The following is a 17,762-nucleotide window of genomic DNA, read 5'->3' on the forward strand; positions in this document are numbered from 1 at the left end:
ACAGATCAAAAGTTTGTATGCAGTAATGAATTATTGAAAATTTTTCAGTTTTATCAACAACCTAATGTCGTTTAACTAAATATAACTGAAATTAACCTTCATCACACACCTGTGTGGGAAACCACACAAACTGAATATTTTCTATTTATTTCAAACAAAAAAATTATTAAGTTAAGTTCAAGAAATTTCTAAAATTAATTCCAATAAATTGTTTAAAACGAGATATTTAAAAATTGACGTTGCATACCCTAGTGTGTGGTTTTCCACACATATGTAATTTCCAAGTATTTTTCACTAAGAAAAATTTCCACACACTGGTAAACAACGTAAGTCTATTCAAAGAATTGGCCATTGTTAGCTATGAACTTTTCCCATCTCTCTGGCAACATATGGATTCCGACCCAAAAGAACTGCTCATCTTTTGAGGCCCAAAACGAATCAAGCCAATAGATACTCTGTTCTAAAGAAAAGCGAATGCAGGAGAGAGCGTTCTGTATCGATCGAAATAAATAGTAGTCAGATTGGGCACGGTCTAGACTAAAAAGTCGCCCGCTTTCACAACTACTTCTTTCAAAATAGTTTTTAACTCAATATTCAATATTGGTCAGATTTCAGCAGCTCATAATAGAGAGGCCCATTTTGCAACCACCAAATACAGAAAATTACCTTTGACTTTGGTGCCGATTCTGATGGTTGGTCTGCCTTTATATACGATCTCTTACGCATATGGATTCATTTTTAATAGCAAGTAATGATTCGGTGCTACAATTATTTTCTCTCGGAAATGCAAAATCGTCTTTAGAGGTCTCTCGGCTACAATTCGTATTGTATCCAAATATTTCGAAATTGGTGACTGAATATCCAATTATTTTGCAAGCATTTGTTGAGTTTGCAACAATCTTCATGAAGTAATGCCTACAATTCTTGGTCGTTAAATATATTTAGCTCGGCGATCATTGCCTTCGGTATCAAAATCAGATATTTAATAATTTACGTTGGTAACCCTTGTGTGTGGTTTTCCACACATATCTAATTTTGCAATAGGAACAGCATTTTATTTATTATTTAAAAATACTCATAACCGAAATGTTTTTGTAAAATATGTTGAAAATAAACTAATTTGATTAATTAACACCTTTAACAATAAAAAAATTATGTTGTGTGGAAAATAACACTAGCAGCTATATGACATTAAATTAGTTCCACATAGCACTGATGTCAAGTCCATCAAATTCTGTACAACATGGTATGATATGGAATTATTTATATCTTCTAAACAAGATATGCTCGAATAACAAATTCAGATATCATTAAAGCTTTTCAGAGCACAATCAAAGATTTTTTCTGTTCTCGTAATGTAAATTTTCACTTCCTATGATCAGCATGAAATTAACTAAATTGTCCTATTTTTATACCTTTCACCTTAGTGAGAAGGGTATATATAAGTTTGTCATTCCGTTTGTAATTTCTACATTTTTCATTTCCGACCCTATAAAGTATATATATTCTGGATCCTTATAGATAGCGGAGTCGATTAAACCATGTCCGTCTGTCTGTCCGTCTGTTAGTTGAAATCAATTTTCTGAAGACCCCAGATATCTTCGGGATCCAAATCTTCAATACTTCAATAATTCTGTCAGACATGCTTTCGAGAAGTTTGCTATTTAAAATCAGCAAAATCCGTCCATAAATAACGGAGATATGAGCAAAAAACCGGGACAACCTCGATTTGTTTACCTATTTTTGATCTATATATGGATTACTAAGTCATTAATATAGACAATATGGATATCTAATGATAGATATTTCAAAGTACATTGCAACAATGTAGATAAGGCTATAGTAAGTTGGACCTACAATGGGTCAAAATCGGAAAAAATATTTTTTGAACCGAATTTTTTTTTTATCAAAAAATTTTTTTTGTCATAAATTTTTTTTCCAAAAATAAAAATTTAAAAAAATTTGAAAAAAACTTTTTTTAAAAAAAAATAAAAAACAATTTTGAAAAACAATTAAAAAAAAAAATAAATTTTATTTACCTAAAAAATTTATTTTATAGTTTAATTTGGTGAAGGGTATATAAGATTCGGCACAGCCGAATATAGCTCTCTTACTTGTTAAGTATGTCATTGCCAGATCATTTTTATTTCTTTATAAACTCAATATGATATCTTTATTAATTTTGTATTTTTGCTTCTTTATAATTTCAGAAAATGCATATTGTTGCAGTGCCTGTGTTGGGTATAATATTCAATATTCTTTTACAATGTATTGAAGCAAATCTTACACTAGACTTTAGAGTAACAAAGGTGAGTACTTATATATAAATAAAACAATTGGAATAAAACACAGCTGTTTCATATCTTTTATAGCAGTGTATACTTTAAGAGGAAGGTTAAAAAAACAGGTTTTTATGGACACATTTTGGGGAAAAATTCTAAGTATTTCATTTAATATGTTTTACCATTGGAAAGGTCTTTGAAATGCCTTTTATTTGATATCCATATTGTCATATTTATTTGAGATCTATTGTTTTTGAAATTGTCTCAGATTTTCAATCATAACTTTCTTTGTAATAACCCAAATTAATTGATTTTCAATAGCAAACAGTCTAGTGCAGTGATAAATATTCTGTAGAAATCTTATTCCATTCGATTGTATATTTCGGAGGCGAGAGTGTTTTACACACACATTATTTAGAATTTCATAAGAATTAAGCACAGAAATTGTTGAGACTTAAATGAATATTACTCAGTGTTAGACACCTAATGAAAAGATACCCACATTAAGGATTGGTAGACGTGGGAAGTTAAAAGGCTTTTGGGGATTTTATTTGCGATATTTAAAAATATTTCGGGGATATGTATTATCATTAAGGTATATCTTATTATCTATAATATTAATAACAAACCAATAACTAAACCTTGTTGCATGTTCTTGAGATAGCGAACTGAGGTTTAAAATTAGGCTGAAAAAGTTGTATTTACAAGATATCAAACTTGTTAATGCTGACTTTATTACAGTTTAAATACTTAGTAAAATTTACAAAACTCCTCTTTTAGGGATGAAAAAGTTGAGTTTTTTTTTAATACCATTAACTCATGTTACTCTTTTTATCCCTTTACCAGATATCCGCCAATCACAAACCCGGTAAGTAGAAAAATTACTCTCTTTTATATTTATAAAATAAAATTGAATTGCATTTTGTGTGTTTATCTAACATAAAAATCAATTGAAATTTATGCAAATATATTGTATAAAAATCTTTTACCAGCCACTTAATTTAATTCAATATTAAATTTTGCAACTTATATTGTGATGGTTGCAAACTAAAAACCGAAATTTAATCAGCAACTTTTTGCCAAGTTGCCAGTAATAATAGTAACATGTGTATGCAGCCAACCAACCAACTAATGCAGTCAGCCAGCCAATGAACCAACCAACCAAACATTTGACCAGCCAACCATTTAACCAAATAAAATATTATTTTATTTAAATAAATTTATTATATGCTACTAGCTAATATATTATTTTATTACATTATTTTTGTTTAATAAACTAAAATAAGTACGAATTTATTTAATAAACTTCCATTTGCTTTATTTTTGTTTAACAAACTTTTAATGAGTATTAGTTAAATGATTTTAAACTCAAAATCAAATTTAGTTTTGTTTTTGTTTTACCCCCCATTATCACAATATAAAGTAATGTTTTAACCTAAAGTTATACTGACAGTTTTTATGCAAAAATTATTTTAGCAGACAGTATAACTATAAGTTAAAATATAATCAGACACCATGTTAGTGTGAAAACATAGGGAACTGTTTGGAGTTATATGGAAAGTTTTAGTTTACTAAACCCTAGAAGAAAAAAATTTAGTAAAATATGGAAAAACCCTCGACATTTAATAGTAAATAAATAAATTACATTGCTGTAACGTAAGGAAAATTAGAAAAAAGTTTATTCATTTTAGTTGTTTAGTTTTAACACCATTAAACAACATTTTGTAATAAATTTTATTTGAAAATTAACACAGTGCAAAAACGTGATAATAGACCAAAATAGAGAACCGTGTCTCCCAGTTTTGCCCAGTCATGTACTTTTTTATCGGCCCCCAAAGATTTGCGGCCTCGGTGCAATTTTTGCAAAAAAGTGATAATTTTCTCAGGCTCAGATCTTGCAAACAATTCGGAATTTTAATTTAATCTCTGAGGCAAAGTTGTAGCCCTTGTCATAAAGAATAAAAATTCTGAACATTTAAAATCAAAAAAACTTCATCTTCAAGATCAAAAACAGTTAACTAATTGAGTTTATCTTACTAACTTATATTGGCCTAACTAAACCTTGTTAAAAGTCATTCCTAGGAAGTTCATATATTCTAGAAAGTTGTTTATTGAGTTCTTAGGTAGATTTTTGTAGTTGACTGTTTCCTTGATTTTTAAACGGTTTGCTACCTATGGAACTGAACAGAGGTTAAAAGATAAAAAAATCTAATTTTTTAAAGTTTTTTGCGATTTTGATCTTGAAGATACAGTTTTATTGATTTTATATCTTCACAAGACCCTTTATATAGTGTCAACATTATGAAAATATTTAGTTTTGCTTTTTCATAAAGCAACTTTGATTTAGTATAAAAGAACATAAAGACAAACTATTGGTGAATGTTATTAACAAATCCTTTACATCCTAAAATAAAAGCATTTTTAAAAAATTTATTTGTTGCAGAATTCGCTGTGAAGAGATCGTTTTATTGGCATTTTTCGTGAACCATTCACACAACTATTAAATAGTTAATTTAATTTTCTTTTGTTGTGAATTATCTAAAGTATGATAAACCAAGAAAGCCATAAAGTGAAGCCTTTTGTCCTTTACAAACAATAATGTTGTAGTTTGTCATTTTCATGATACACGCACTCAATTTGTTATTATAAATGTGGGTGGAGGTTATAAAAACTATAGATCTGCCTCTGTTGGCGTTTCTTTATTAAAATATGATGGCTAAAAATAGAGAAATTTGTTCACAACCACTTGTCACAAACAAAATTCTGTAACAATTTTATTAACATTCCTTTGTTGTTAGTTGAAATATACTTATGCAGACTCACTCGGTAAAAGGTGTCCTAAAATTTACCCAAGATTTCAATTAAATATTAAACACTGTTCTCTTTCCTTTAGATTGTTATTTATTATTGAATCATAAATTAGGCAATTAGGGTTATATATGAAATAGCACATTTGCTGTGTTGTCACATTCGCAATATTTTTTTTAAATTTTCAAAACCATTTTGAATAAATGTTGCTGATATTTAGTGATGCTTGTGATTCCTTCTTTGAGTCCTCGACTTAAGACTTATTGGAAATGTGTAATATTGAAAATATCTTACGTTAGGGCCTTAATTTTGAAGGTGGTCTTAAATTTTGTTTCACAACATTATTTCTAATAACCAGATTTAACTAATTTTCAATAGCAACTATCCTAATACAGTGATAAATATTCTGGATAAATCTTATTACATTGGATTGCGTATTTAAGAGGCGAGAGTGTTTTACACACACTTAATTTAGAATTTCATAATTGTGCAGTCATAAATTAATATCTACCAGTGATAAATCTGAAACGATACCTTTAATTTGAGCAGTGTAGCATTTCACTGTAGCTTTACAAACGCGACTGATTAGGTGATTTAAAAAAGCTTTTAGAATGCATAGTGAAGGTAAATCTGGTGAAACTAATTTTTGTATCAGATGAAATAGCTGAGTATCGTTAATGCAGTGTTAGATTTCCTCCTTCAATGTGCGGGTCCTCAGATAATATTGTAATAGCCCTTTGACTAGATCGATACCACACGATCTAGTGGCCTATTCGGATTACAGAGAAGAGAGAGAGTACAGAAGCAGGAAATGTTTCATACAATAATTTAATTATTTCTGGGGTTGTATGACATGATACCACATGTCGTCTTTATGAATATCATCAAATCTAGGCAGGAGGAACGCTTTCGGTGTAGCAATATCCAGCTCCAGCCTTATATTCGAAGTAGTATGGTCCAAAATGTTTCACGTGGCTTCTTTGAACTCCAAACGTAGCAATTTTGATGATGAACAAAGATATCATGATGAATATGTAGTTCATCGCTTAGGATAATTTTGCACGAGTTTATGTTCAATAATCCTGCAACGCTGTAGAAAGATTCTTGGAATTTGTAATTCTTTAGCACGAATTAACACAAGTGGCTTGTTTTTGAACTGCTTGTTTTTGGAGGCCACTTGATTCAATCTCCCTGAATATTTAAATTATTAACTTCACAGATGTATAAACACTAAACTGTCAGCTTTCAATCTGTTAATTTTTGGCAACACTTCACTGTACAAATAGTGTGAATTTGGGGACACCTTTTATAATATTAATGGTTCTAACGCATAAACATATATATACATACATTTATATAAAGAAGTCCCAGAAGTTCTAGGTGACAGTCCCGAACTAGTTATTTTAACATGTACGGGTACTAATTACTCTCAAATAGTCATCTAAAAAGACACATCATAAACAGTCCAATAAACGATTGCTTATAAACAAACCATCCTCCGACAACTCTCCAATAAATTGATTCTGGTGTGTAAACTTAAGCAAAACTAAAAATAAACTGTATGAGAATTATATCAACACAATTTGTATAAAACCAGTTTGTACGAATTACTTACAAATATTAAAGTGACTACACTCTAGATTACTTAGAGACACATAAGTGACAATTGTCTTCACGCTAGATTGCCTGAGATGTATAAAGTAACCAATTATCTTCTCACTGCACTAAAAACGTATCAAATAAACCAAAATATATGTTGGAATCAGCCATATGATAGGACATTAGTGACAATTACTGTCTATAAGAGTTACATTGACTATATGCTTAACAACTGGGGTATTTCTCTAAAAATTCTTTGTGTGAGTGTTTTATTAAATTTGTAAATATGGCTGTGTATGAGAATATTTATGAAATCTTGTCAATCAAAATGTTACACAGAATAAAATATAAAAAGAGGATAGTCATCATTGTCATCATCATCCTTACCATCCTCAAAAGCAACATCACACAGTCTTCTCATCGCCACTAACAATCAAGCCACCCTATTTATAATGTTTGTATGTGTGTTGATCCATCAGTGTTTGTGTCTCTATAAAGCTGAACATTGTCAATTATCGCGGCTATAACACGTACACATACAGTGTTACAACAATGATTTTTAATTCAGTTTTTTTTTCCTTTCTTTCATGTTAAAGCCAAACAGCAGTAAAAACAAAGAGAGAACTACAAAAGACAAGCAAAAAAAAAAGAAAGGGAATCTGACAAAGTTATTTCTCATTTAGGTTGTTTTTTTTTCTGTTTCGTTCGTAAAAGCATGGAGCATTAACAAGCCTGCCATAGTGGACAGTGGTTTAAGATGTCAGTATTGATATGTACTAATATTTATAAATTTTAAGGAAATTCAAAAAGGATTAGAAATTTGAAAAATTGTTTTATAGAATTTTTTTCTTTAAAAATAGTATGGAGACAAGTGTCATAAAGAAAATTGTCAAGTCATTGCTTCCAACATGCAAGACATGACATACTAGAAAAAACATAAAAATCAGGTTAATTCTAGCATTTTTAAAAAAATAGCCATTTATACATAAATGAACAAAAATTATATATTTTTTTATAACTTATTCCATACAAAAGTCATCTGGGAACAAACATTAATTTTTCATTTGATGTTATGTCGCGTTCAGTACTTCTCGATCGGAGTGGCTAACAATTTAAATTCTAATCATAATTTAGTATATTTAGCTAAACTAACAAATTACTGCATATAATAAGCACACTAAACATGTTCAAAGTATGTCGCGTTCACTATATTTAATTCTTATTGCTCACACTATATGAAATCTTAAACAAACCAAACAATGCTCCATAAACAGTAAATATTTCATTTGATTTTCCTCAATTATCGTTTGTTATCAGTACCCAAGATCGATCTAATCATTTAATCTGCAATTTTCCAAAAAAAAAATTCAAATAAAATTTTTGTGGCTTTAATTAAAAAAAGTGATTACATATAATAATCAAGGCCAACACTTTATTTTGATTTTCAAAAAGTGTCGCGTTTGCAATCAACAAATTGAAAGAGATATTAAACAAATAATAAATACGAAGCTTTTATTGAAATTACTTGAACCAATATATACTAAAAACGAGACGGGAAAATATGTCGCGTACTAAATCATATTACAGGTTTTAAAACACGTCTGCAAATATTTCAATATGACAACTATCAACAGTACTCCACATTAAACTATTGCGTGTATGACTTAAAATAGATTCCTAACTAAAGCGAGATATGGTTTGGGCGGCTCAGAAGTGGTGATTTTGACACGAAAGACAACCAAGCCAAAAAAGTTTGAAAATCAAGAATTGATGGCATTACTCCATGAAGATTTTTGTCAAACTCAGCAAGAGCTTGCAAAATAATTGGGTAATATTCAAACAGCAACTTAAAAATATTTTCGAGCTGAGAAGTTGGGTACCATAGGAATTGAATGAAGCCTTGAAACACGATTTTGCATGTCCCAAATGAAAATCAATTTAGCACCGAATCATTACTTGCGATGAAAATTGGATTCATTACGATAATCCCAAGATCGTATTTGAAGCCCGTCCAACCAGTCAAAGCGACACCAGAGCCAAATATTCATGCCGCTGAGGTAATTCTCTGTATTTGGTGAGAACAAAATTGTCATATCTATTATGAGCTACTGAAATCTGGCCAGACCATCACAGGGAACCTGTACCGAACGCAACTGAATATGCCCAGAATATCCGTCTAGACATGAAACCGTAATATTCCATCATCAGCAATACATTTTAAAATGTATTTAGAATGAATTGGTTGGGAAGTTTTGCCTCACCCGCATTTTCTAGTTTCTTAGTTGAAAAAAGATAGCTTTAAAAATGTTTGTTTTAATTCGCAGATTTTTGCATTTTTCTGTATTCTATAGAGTAAATAGGAAGTATATTGAACCATTCAATAGATAATAAATACGAAGCTTTTGTTGAAATTTCTTGAACTAATCGAAACTAACTAAATCTAAAATCATAACAAAAATTTAAAAAGAATCGAATGCAAATATATCAACTCAACAAATATCAATTGAAAGCCATATTTTTCGAATTTAGTTCAAAACAAATCGCTTTAAAAACTTATGAAAAATTTTAGTAGCATTCTTGATCTCATGTTTATTACTAATATATTGGAATAATCTACTTTTTTTCACTGCTATCGATATCATGTTCAGAGCCTATCTTTTTCAGTAAATATTAAAAATCTATAAATAAAAATTATTTTTTTTATTTTTTACATTAAAGGCTTACAAATGTTTGGGGCCGTCGAAATACACCTATATAAAAGCGGAGTTTATATGGTTTGCTCAGTGTGTAAATGAGCTAACACACTGAGCAAACCATATAAACTTATCATGATGTTAAAGGATATACAAATCGATTTTAGCCACTAGTTCCTCTATATAAAATAAAGCCCACATTTTCACGATTAAATTGGGGTTTTCCTCCATTTTTTTTTTCCAATCGTTACCACTGTGTTTGGGCAATAAAACTCGAATAAAACAAAGAAACGCATTTTATTAACAGCATAAACAGACATAGCCATATACAAAAAATGTCTATGTTTTTATTACAAAGTATAAATATTTTATAAAAGCTTTATTATTTCAAAAAAAAGGTGTAACTATTGGCTGGAATGCCTAAAAGTATGCACTATCTAAAGGTTTGGACAGACCATTATGTTTTATAAGAAAAACATCGTTTATCTGTTAAAGTTTTTCACCAGGTATTTTACAATTTTCATAAATTTTTTTGGCTAAAATAATATTTTCCATCAACATGATTTATATATATTTTTTTTTACATTTCCTTTATGCCATCATAAAAATCTTTATTATCCTGAAAACAACCGCGATTATAATAACATGAACTGCAATGATGATGTGGTTGTGACGGTTGTTGATTTTGTGAAGACCTGTCCAAAATTTTATTAACGCTCTATTTTGTTTGAAATTAAGACTGTGCCATGCTGACATAATGACATAAATGTAACTTTAAATACCAGTTGATTAATAAAATAAATATTTTCCCTCACCCTACAAAAAACAGAATTTTGTTATTAATTTAACTATGAATATTTAAATATCTTTTAGAAATAAAATATTTTTAATTTCTTAAACTTTCCTATGATTTTTTCAACAAAGTATAACACTATATTTTGCTTTATTACTTAATATCATTTCTTTTATTTTACATTTTCCAAATCACTTTAAGCTCGTTAGCAACATTGAAGTTATTGACCACCTGCGATTACATGCAACCATTTGCCCATACATCAATATTAAAAGACATAAATAAATCTTTTCGAATGTTCAAATATAAATCCTTTTCATCAAAATGAAAATGTAAAAATAAAAATAACACAGAAATAAAGAACTGCTAACATTAATGTTTTTCTGTTTTTTTTCTGTTCATACTCTGTAGTAGCAGTATAGTACGTTTGGTTAATGTACTGCATCGGCATCCATTACTACTACTACTTTTAGTTTTTACTGATTTTTATTTCTCTTTTCCTTATTTATTTCATTCATCTTGTTTCAGTTTGAAAAACTTTTAAACTGATTGTAGAAAACATGTAGGAAATAAATATATCAATATGAAGACAGAGATGGCCTATAGAAATTGAAGGTGGGTTACATTGCAAAATTATTAAATATAGATGTTTGCAAAATTGTAGAGATTTTTAGAAAAAGTACTTTTTAAAGAAAGTACATTTTTAAAAAATACTTTTTCAAAGAAAGTACCTTTTGAAAAAATACTTTTTCAAAGAAAGTACCTTTTGAAAAAATACTTTTAAAAGAAAGTACCTTTTTAAAGAAAATACCTTTTTAAGGAAAGTATCTTTTTAAAGAAAGTATCTTTTTAAAGAAAGTACCTTTTTAAAGAAAGTACCTTTTTAAAGAAAGTACCTTTTTAAAGAAAGTACCTTTTTAAAGAAAGTACCTTTTTAAAGAAAGTACCTTTTTAAAGAAAGTACCTTTTTAAAGAAAGTACCTTTTTAAAGAAAGTACCTTTTTAAATAAAGTACATTTTAATGAAAGTACCCTTTTACATAAAGAACCTTTTTAAAGAATGTATCTTTTTAAAGAAAGTACCTTTTTAAAGAAAGTATATTTTCAAAGAAAGTACCTTTTTATAAAAAGTACCTTTTTAAAGAAAGTACCTTTTTAAAGAAAGTACCTTTTTAAAGAAAGTACATTTTTAAAGAAAGTACCTTTAAGTACCTTTTTAAAGAAAGTACCTTTTTAAAGAAAGTACCTTTTTAAAGAAAGTACCTTTTTAAAGAAAGTACCTTTTTAAAGAAAGTACCTTTTTAAAGAAAGTACCTTTTTAAAGAAAGTACCTTTTTAAAGAAAGTACCTTTTTAATGAAAGTACCTTTTTAAAGAAAGTACCTTTTTAAAGAAAGTACCTTTTTAAAGAAAGTACCTTTTTAAGGAAAGTATCTTTTTAAAGAAAGTATCTTTTTAAAGAAAGTACCTTTTTAAAGAAAGTACCTTTTTAAAGAAAATACCTTTTTAAGGAAAGTATCTTTTTAAAGAAAGTATCTTTTTAAAGAAAGTACCTTTTTAAAGAAAGTACCTTTTTAAAGAAAGTACCTTTTTAAAGAAAGTACCTTTTTAAAGAAAGTACCTTTTTAAAGAAAGTACCTTTTTAAAGAAAATAACTTTTTAAGGAAAGTATCTTTTTAAAGAAAGTACCTTTTTAAAGAAAATACCTTTTTAAGGAAAGTACCTTTTTAAAGAAAATACCTTTTTAAGGAAAGTATCTTTTTAAAGAAAGTACCTTTTTAAAGAAAGTACCTTTTTATAGAAAGTACCTTTTTAAAGAAAGTACCTTTTTAAAGAAAGTACCTTTTTAAAGAAAGTACCTTTTTAAAGAAAGTACCTTTTTAAAGAAAGTACCTTTTTAAAGAAAGTACCTTTTTAAAGAAAGTACCTTTTTAAAGAAAGTACCTTTTTAAAGAAAATAACTTTTTAAGGAAAGTATCTTTTTAAAGAAAATACCTTTTTAAGGAAAGTACCTTTTTAAAGAAAATACCTTTTTAAGGAAAGTATCTTTTTAAAGAAAGTATCTTTTTAAAGAAAGTACCTTTTTAAAGAAAGTACCTTTTTATAGAAAGTACCTTTTTAAAGAAAGTACCTTTTCAAAGAAAGTACCTTTTTAAAGAAAGTACCTTTTTAAAGAAAGTACCTTTTTAAAGAAAGTACCTTTTTAAAGAAAGTACCTTTTTAAAGAAAGTACCTTTTTAAAGAAAGTACCTTTTTAAAGAAAGTACCTTTTTAAAGAAAGTACCTTTTTAAAGAAAGTACCTTTTTAAAGAAAGTACCTTTTTAAAGAAAGTACCTTTTTAAAGAAAGTACCTTTTTAAAGAAAGTACCTTTTTAAAGAAAGTACCTTTTTAATGAAAGTACCTTTTTAAAGAAAGTACCTTTTTAAAGAAAGTACCTTTTTAAAGAAAGTACCTTTTTAAAGAAAGTACCTTTTTAAAGAAAGTACCTTTTTAAAGAAAGTACCTTTTTAAAGAAAGTACCTTTTTAAAGAAAGTACCTTTTTAAAGAAAGTACCTTTTTAAAGAAAGTACCTTTTTAAAGAATGTACCTTTTTAAAGAAAGTACCTTTTTAAAGAAAGTACCTTTTTAAAGAAAGTACCTTTTTAAAGAAAGTACCTTTTTAAAGAAAGTACCTTTTTAAAGAAAGTACTTTTTAAAGAAAGTCCCTTTTTGAAGAAAGTACCTTTTTAAAGAAAGTACCTTTTTAAAGAAAGTACCTTTTTAAAGAAAGTACCTTTTTAAAGAAAGTACCTTTTTAAAGAAAGTACCTTTTTAAAGAAAGTACCTTTTTAAAGAAAGTACCTTTTTAAAGAAAGTACCTTTTTAAAGAAAGTACCTTTTTAAAGAAAGTACCTTTTTAAAGAAAGTACCTTTTTAAAGAAAGTACCTTTTTAAAGAAAGTACCTTTTTAAAGAAAGTACCTTTTTAAAGAAAGTACCTTTTTAAAGAAAGTACCTTTTTAAAGAAAGTACCTTTTTAAAGAAAGTACCTTTTTAAAGAAAGTACCTTTTTAAAGAAAGTACCTTTTTAAAGAAAGTACCTTTTTAAAGAAAGTACCTTTTTAAAGAAAGTACCTTTTTAAAGAAAGTACCTTTTTAAAGAAAGTACCTTTTTAAAGAAAGTACCTTTTTAAAGAAAGTACCTTTTTAAAGAAAGTACCTTTTTAAAGAAAGTACCTTTTTAAAGAAAGTACCTTTTTAAAGAAAGTAACTTTTTAAAGAAAGTACCTTTTTAAAGAAAGTACCTTTTTAAAGAAAGTACCTTTTTAAAGAAAGTACCTTTTTAAAGAAAGTACCTTTTTAAAGAAAGTACCTTTTTAAAGAAAGTACCTTTTAAAGAAGGTACATATTTAAAGAAAGTACCTTTTTAAAGAAACTACCTTTTTAAAGAAAGCACCTTTTCAATGAAAGTACTTTTAAATAATATAATTTTATCTGCTTTCCCTAAAATTTGGTTTCTGTAACATTTATATTAACTTAACTTTAACTTATAACGAATTACTTATTTGTTGCCAAAATATTCTGCCATCTTTAATGTATAAATATTTAATTGATTGATTCTCTCACTTGTGTCAATATGTTGAAATTCCATTCATCTAGAGTCTATGTTTAATACAAATTTAAATGCCCGCCATAACATTGATTGATTGTACAGACAGATTTTTCAACAATATTACTTTCGTTTACGTTGTCTTGTCTAAAGATTTATATATAAATACCGTTACAAGCTGCTAGATGGAACCGTAAAAATGTGAGTGCAAGTGTGTTAGTTTTTATTCACTAGTTTATTTTCCAAAGAAACCAATATATGCGAACGTGTTCATATATTTTAAGTAAATAGACTTGTGAGAATGATGATGTTTTTAACACAAACGAATATACATAGAAATTCTTTTACAGTCAGAAAATACACATAGGAGCGTGTATTCACATGTGTAGCTGTATGTTTGACTTTGTCTGTGATCATAAAAACAAACCCTTTTTTCTAGCTTTATAACATTTTACTTCACAGTCTGATAAATATATGGACTCATACACATGCTGTCTTATATAAACCTTTGCTTATATGTTGAAAAGTTTATACATTGAAATACCATTGTGGACTAATATATTTTACTTATTTTTGTCTGTGTGATGTTTTGTTTACATTTCCGTTCAACTCATACTATGTAAGTTCTGTTTTTGACGTAACTTTGTTAAATATATCTCTAAGTAAGTTAGGGTGTCTCACGGCTTCATTGATTTTTAAAAATGTTGAACCTGTTTACCAATTTGAAAAAAAATTTTAACGGTAAGGTCTAATGCCTTGCCTACAATGTTTTATTTCCTGCCAATAAAAGAATTATTTACTTAACAATTCGAAATGCTTCATTTTTGGGACACCTTTACGTATGAGCAACAAACACCTATGAACATTATTAAATAGTACGTATACGTTACGTATGTCGAGAATTTACGTATTTTTTTGTTTTTTCTCAACCGAAATATTTAAAATGTTTTCTCCTGCATTCATATCAGCAACTTTACCTTTTTCTTACATGTTATTTTATTTTATTTTTTTTCAGCTTTATATGATTTTATTTTTCTGTTTCTGTTTTTTATTATTGTGTTTGTATTTTTATGTTGTATTTGTGTAATTTTTAACAGCCATTTTCATTACCCATAGTCAGTACTGTGAAAGTGTTGTTTCCAGTTTTTTTTCTTTGCCCTTAACTCTCGTTCTGTCCCTCCGTCTGTCTGTCAGTTTTTATGGCTTAAAGTTAAATTTATTTTTTAACAAACTGACCATGACACAATAAAGAAAAACTACGCTGGTAAATTGTTAGTCATGGCACTTTAGCTTATTGAACTTCATATATTGGACTAGTCCGTCTGTCCGTCCATCCATTTAACCTATGAATGTGTGTACAAGAGAGGGAACTAGTGAGTGTTATTCTTTGGAAATTGCCAAATACAAGTAATAATAATAATGATAATGGAAATTTAAATGAAAAGCACTTGCAATAAAAATGAAAAAAATATAATGATAAATACTTATATTGTATTGCATGTGTATGTATAAAAAGTTAGTTGAGTAAGTACTTAAATAGTTTGTTGTTTAATTGAAGTTGAAGTTAAATAAAAATGAACATGCTAGGGTTTAATTCAAAAGTATTTCACATTAATTATATACAAGTTTTTAGAAATATAACACAAAAGACAAAAGAAGGGTTAATATATAAATATGTGTTTAAAAAAGAAAAATCAATTTGGGAAAAAGTTTCTATGAAATAGTTTTGTGAAAAAAATAACTGATGTAGAGTAAAAGTGGATAAGTTTCTGACAGACAAATTGAACACAATGCTTTTTAATGAAAAAAAATAATTTGGGGAAAGAAAACATTTCTGGGGAAAAAGCTCGTTTCTGATTTTTCATGTAACGACTTGTTTAAACGAAAAAAATATTTTGATAGGAAAAGTTTTTCTGTAAGAAAAATTTAAGAAAAGATAATCTTCATGAAAAAGCTTTTTTCTAAAGAAATGTTTCTTAAATTTTTTTACAGAAAAACTTTAATTAATTTGGCCACTAAAATAAGTTTTTCAATTAAACGATTTTTAATATGAAAAATCTCAACCGAGTTTATTGACAGATTTTTCCCCAAATTAATTATTTTTCATAAAAAAGCTTTGTGTTCTATTTGCTGGCAGATTTATTCTCAAAAAAAAATTTCTTTAGAAAAAAGCTTTTTCGTGAAAATTTATTTTTATTATTTTTTTTTAAAAAAGGGGTTTTAAAAATTTTGTATCTAAAAAAGCTTTTATGAATGGAAATGCATTTTCTGTGAAAAGCTTTTCTGTACTTTTTTCTTTTAAAAATCTTTTAATGAGAGGAACAGATTTTTTACCAGCACACCAGCACAAATATGATAAAAGCTTTTTTTAAAAAAAAAAAATTATATGAAAAATCATTTATCGAAACTACTTTCTGTGTAAAACGATTTTTTGCTAAAAAAAATATGTAAAAGCTTTTTTTCTAAAAATAAGCTTTTTTGAATGGAAGCTTTTTTCTGTGAAAAAGTTTTTTGTTTGAAAAATCGTTCAATGAGAAAAACTGTTTTTTACAAAAGCTATTTTCATAAAAAGTTTTTTGAAAAATCCTTTGTCGAATAATGTGATAAAAGTTTCCTTCTAAAGCAAAATAGATTTGTCAAAACATAGGCTTTTTAATTACGAATCAAAAAACACACCAATTTCTTTGAATTACCTAAAACAGTCCTCCATAAACTTTTGCGAAAAAAGCTTTTTTTTCAATTTATTTCTGGGCAAAAAAACTTACTTCCTGTTAATGTTAAAAATTGTTTTTATATTGATAAGTGTTTTTTATGCAAATAAATTGTCTGTGTAAAAAGCTTTTTGTTGAAAGAGATAAAGAAAAGGGTTTTTAAACAAAAGTTAGTGTGAAAAATGTGATTAAAGCTTTTTTCTGCAAAAAATTTGATTGTCCGAAAACAATTTTATTAAATTTTCGCTTCTCAAAAAACTTTAATTCCTTAAAATGTTTCAAAACACTTCTGAAGTCTTGTAAAAAAGTTTTTATTAAAAAAATCATGTCTGAGAAAAAAGCTCTTTTGTGGATTTTTACAAGAAAATCGGGGCTTTTTCGAAAACTTATTGTTTTTGTGGAAAGCTTATAGGTTAATAAAATTAAAGCTTTTGTGAAAAACTAAATTTTTACGACAAAGCTTTTTTTAAATCTGAAGCAACAGCTTTTATCTAAAAACACACTTCAAATTCTATAAATTCCTATTCTCTTTAATATTACTTAAGGTTAAATTAATGACTTGATAAATAAGTTTTTTCTTATTTATTTTCCTAGTAAGTGTAAAACTATTTTTTTAATATTATTTACTACAAAATCTATTTCCTGCATCAATACAATCAATTTCCTTAGAAAATATTTTAATTTCCTCACTTAGATTGTGCTGCTTGCTACAGGTTTCACATAAACTCAGTGAGTGCATTTTGCCACATTCTTAGAAACGTTCAACTGTTTACTGTTGCTGTTGAGTTTCATTAAAAATCAATTACAACATTTCTAATTTTAACTAATGAAAACCTAACTGTTGTAAATGAAAAATATTTAATTAAGAAAAATAAAAAAAAAAAAAATAGAAAATAAAATAAATGAAAGTAATCAATTAATCATACAAGCTTATAAAAATAGAGTTGATTAAAGGGATACACAATGGGGTGAGTAGAAGGTTAAATTAAGTAGTTCTTGGAAAGGAGGGTTGATTCTGTTCTTGCTTTTTTATCAGCTATTAATTATTGGCAGATTGTAGGGGCAATTTATTAATCATAGCAAAAAATGTTTTTAATTTAAATTTCTTAATAAATGAATGTGATGTGATAGTGTTATTTTTTACTATTTCTTAGAGTTTTACCAAAAATTCGCTTGAAAAAGATTTATTTTAAATTTATAAATATTGCTTTTCTCTTCTAGAATTGCTATCTGTTGTAGAATTTTCTTTTAGTAATATAAAAGTTAAAAAACAAAAGCTAAAACTTG

General features: G+C 27.4%; 1 protein-coding gene across 1 annotated transcript in view; it reads left to right on the plus strand.

Moving 5' to 3' along the window:
• Ccn overlaps nucleotides 1–17,762 on the plus strand; it is an 89,846-nt gene that overhangs the window by 30,612 nt on the left and 41,472 nt on the right. The window contains exons 2-3 of the mRNA XM_065504106.1: nucleotides 2,211–2,309; nucleotides 3,129–3,150. Of these exons, the coding sequence (XP_065360178.1) occupies nucleotides 2,214–2,309; nucleotides 3,129–3,150 (118 nt within the window). The 5' untranslated portion in view covers nucleotides 2,211–2,213. The remainder of the gene's footprint in view (nucleotides 1–2,210; nucleotides 2,310–3,128; nucleotides 3,151–17,762) is intronic.

This window comes from Calliphora vicina, chromosome 3 (assembly GCF_958450345.1).
Source record: "Calliphora vicina chromosome 3, idCalVici1.1, whole genome shotgun sequence".
Lineage (NCBI taxonomy): Eukaryota > Metazoa > Arthropoda > Insecta > Diptera > Calliphoridae > Calliphora > Calliphora vicina.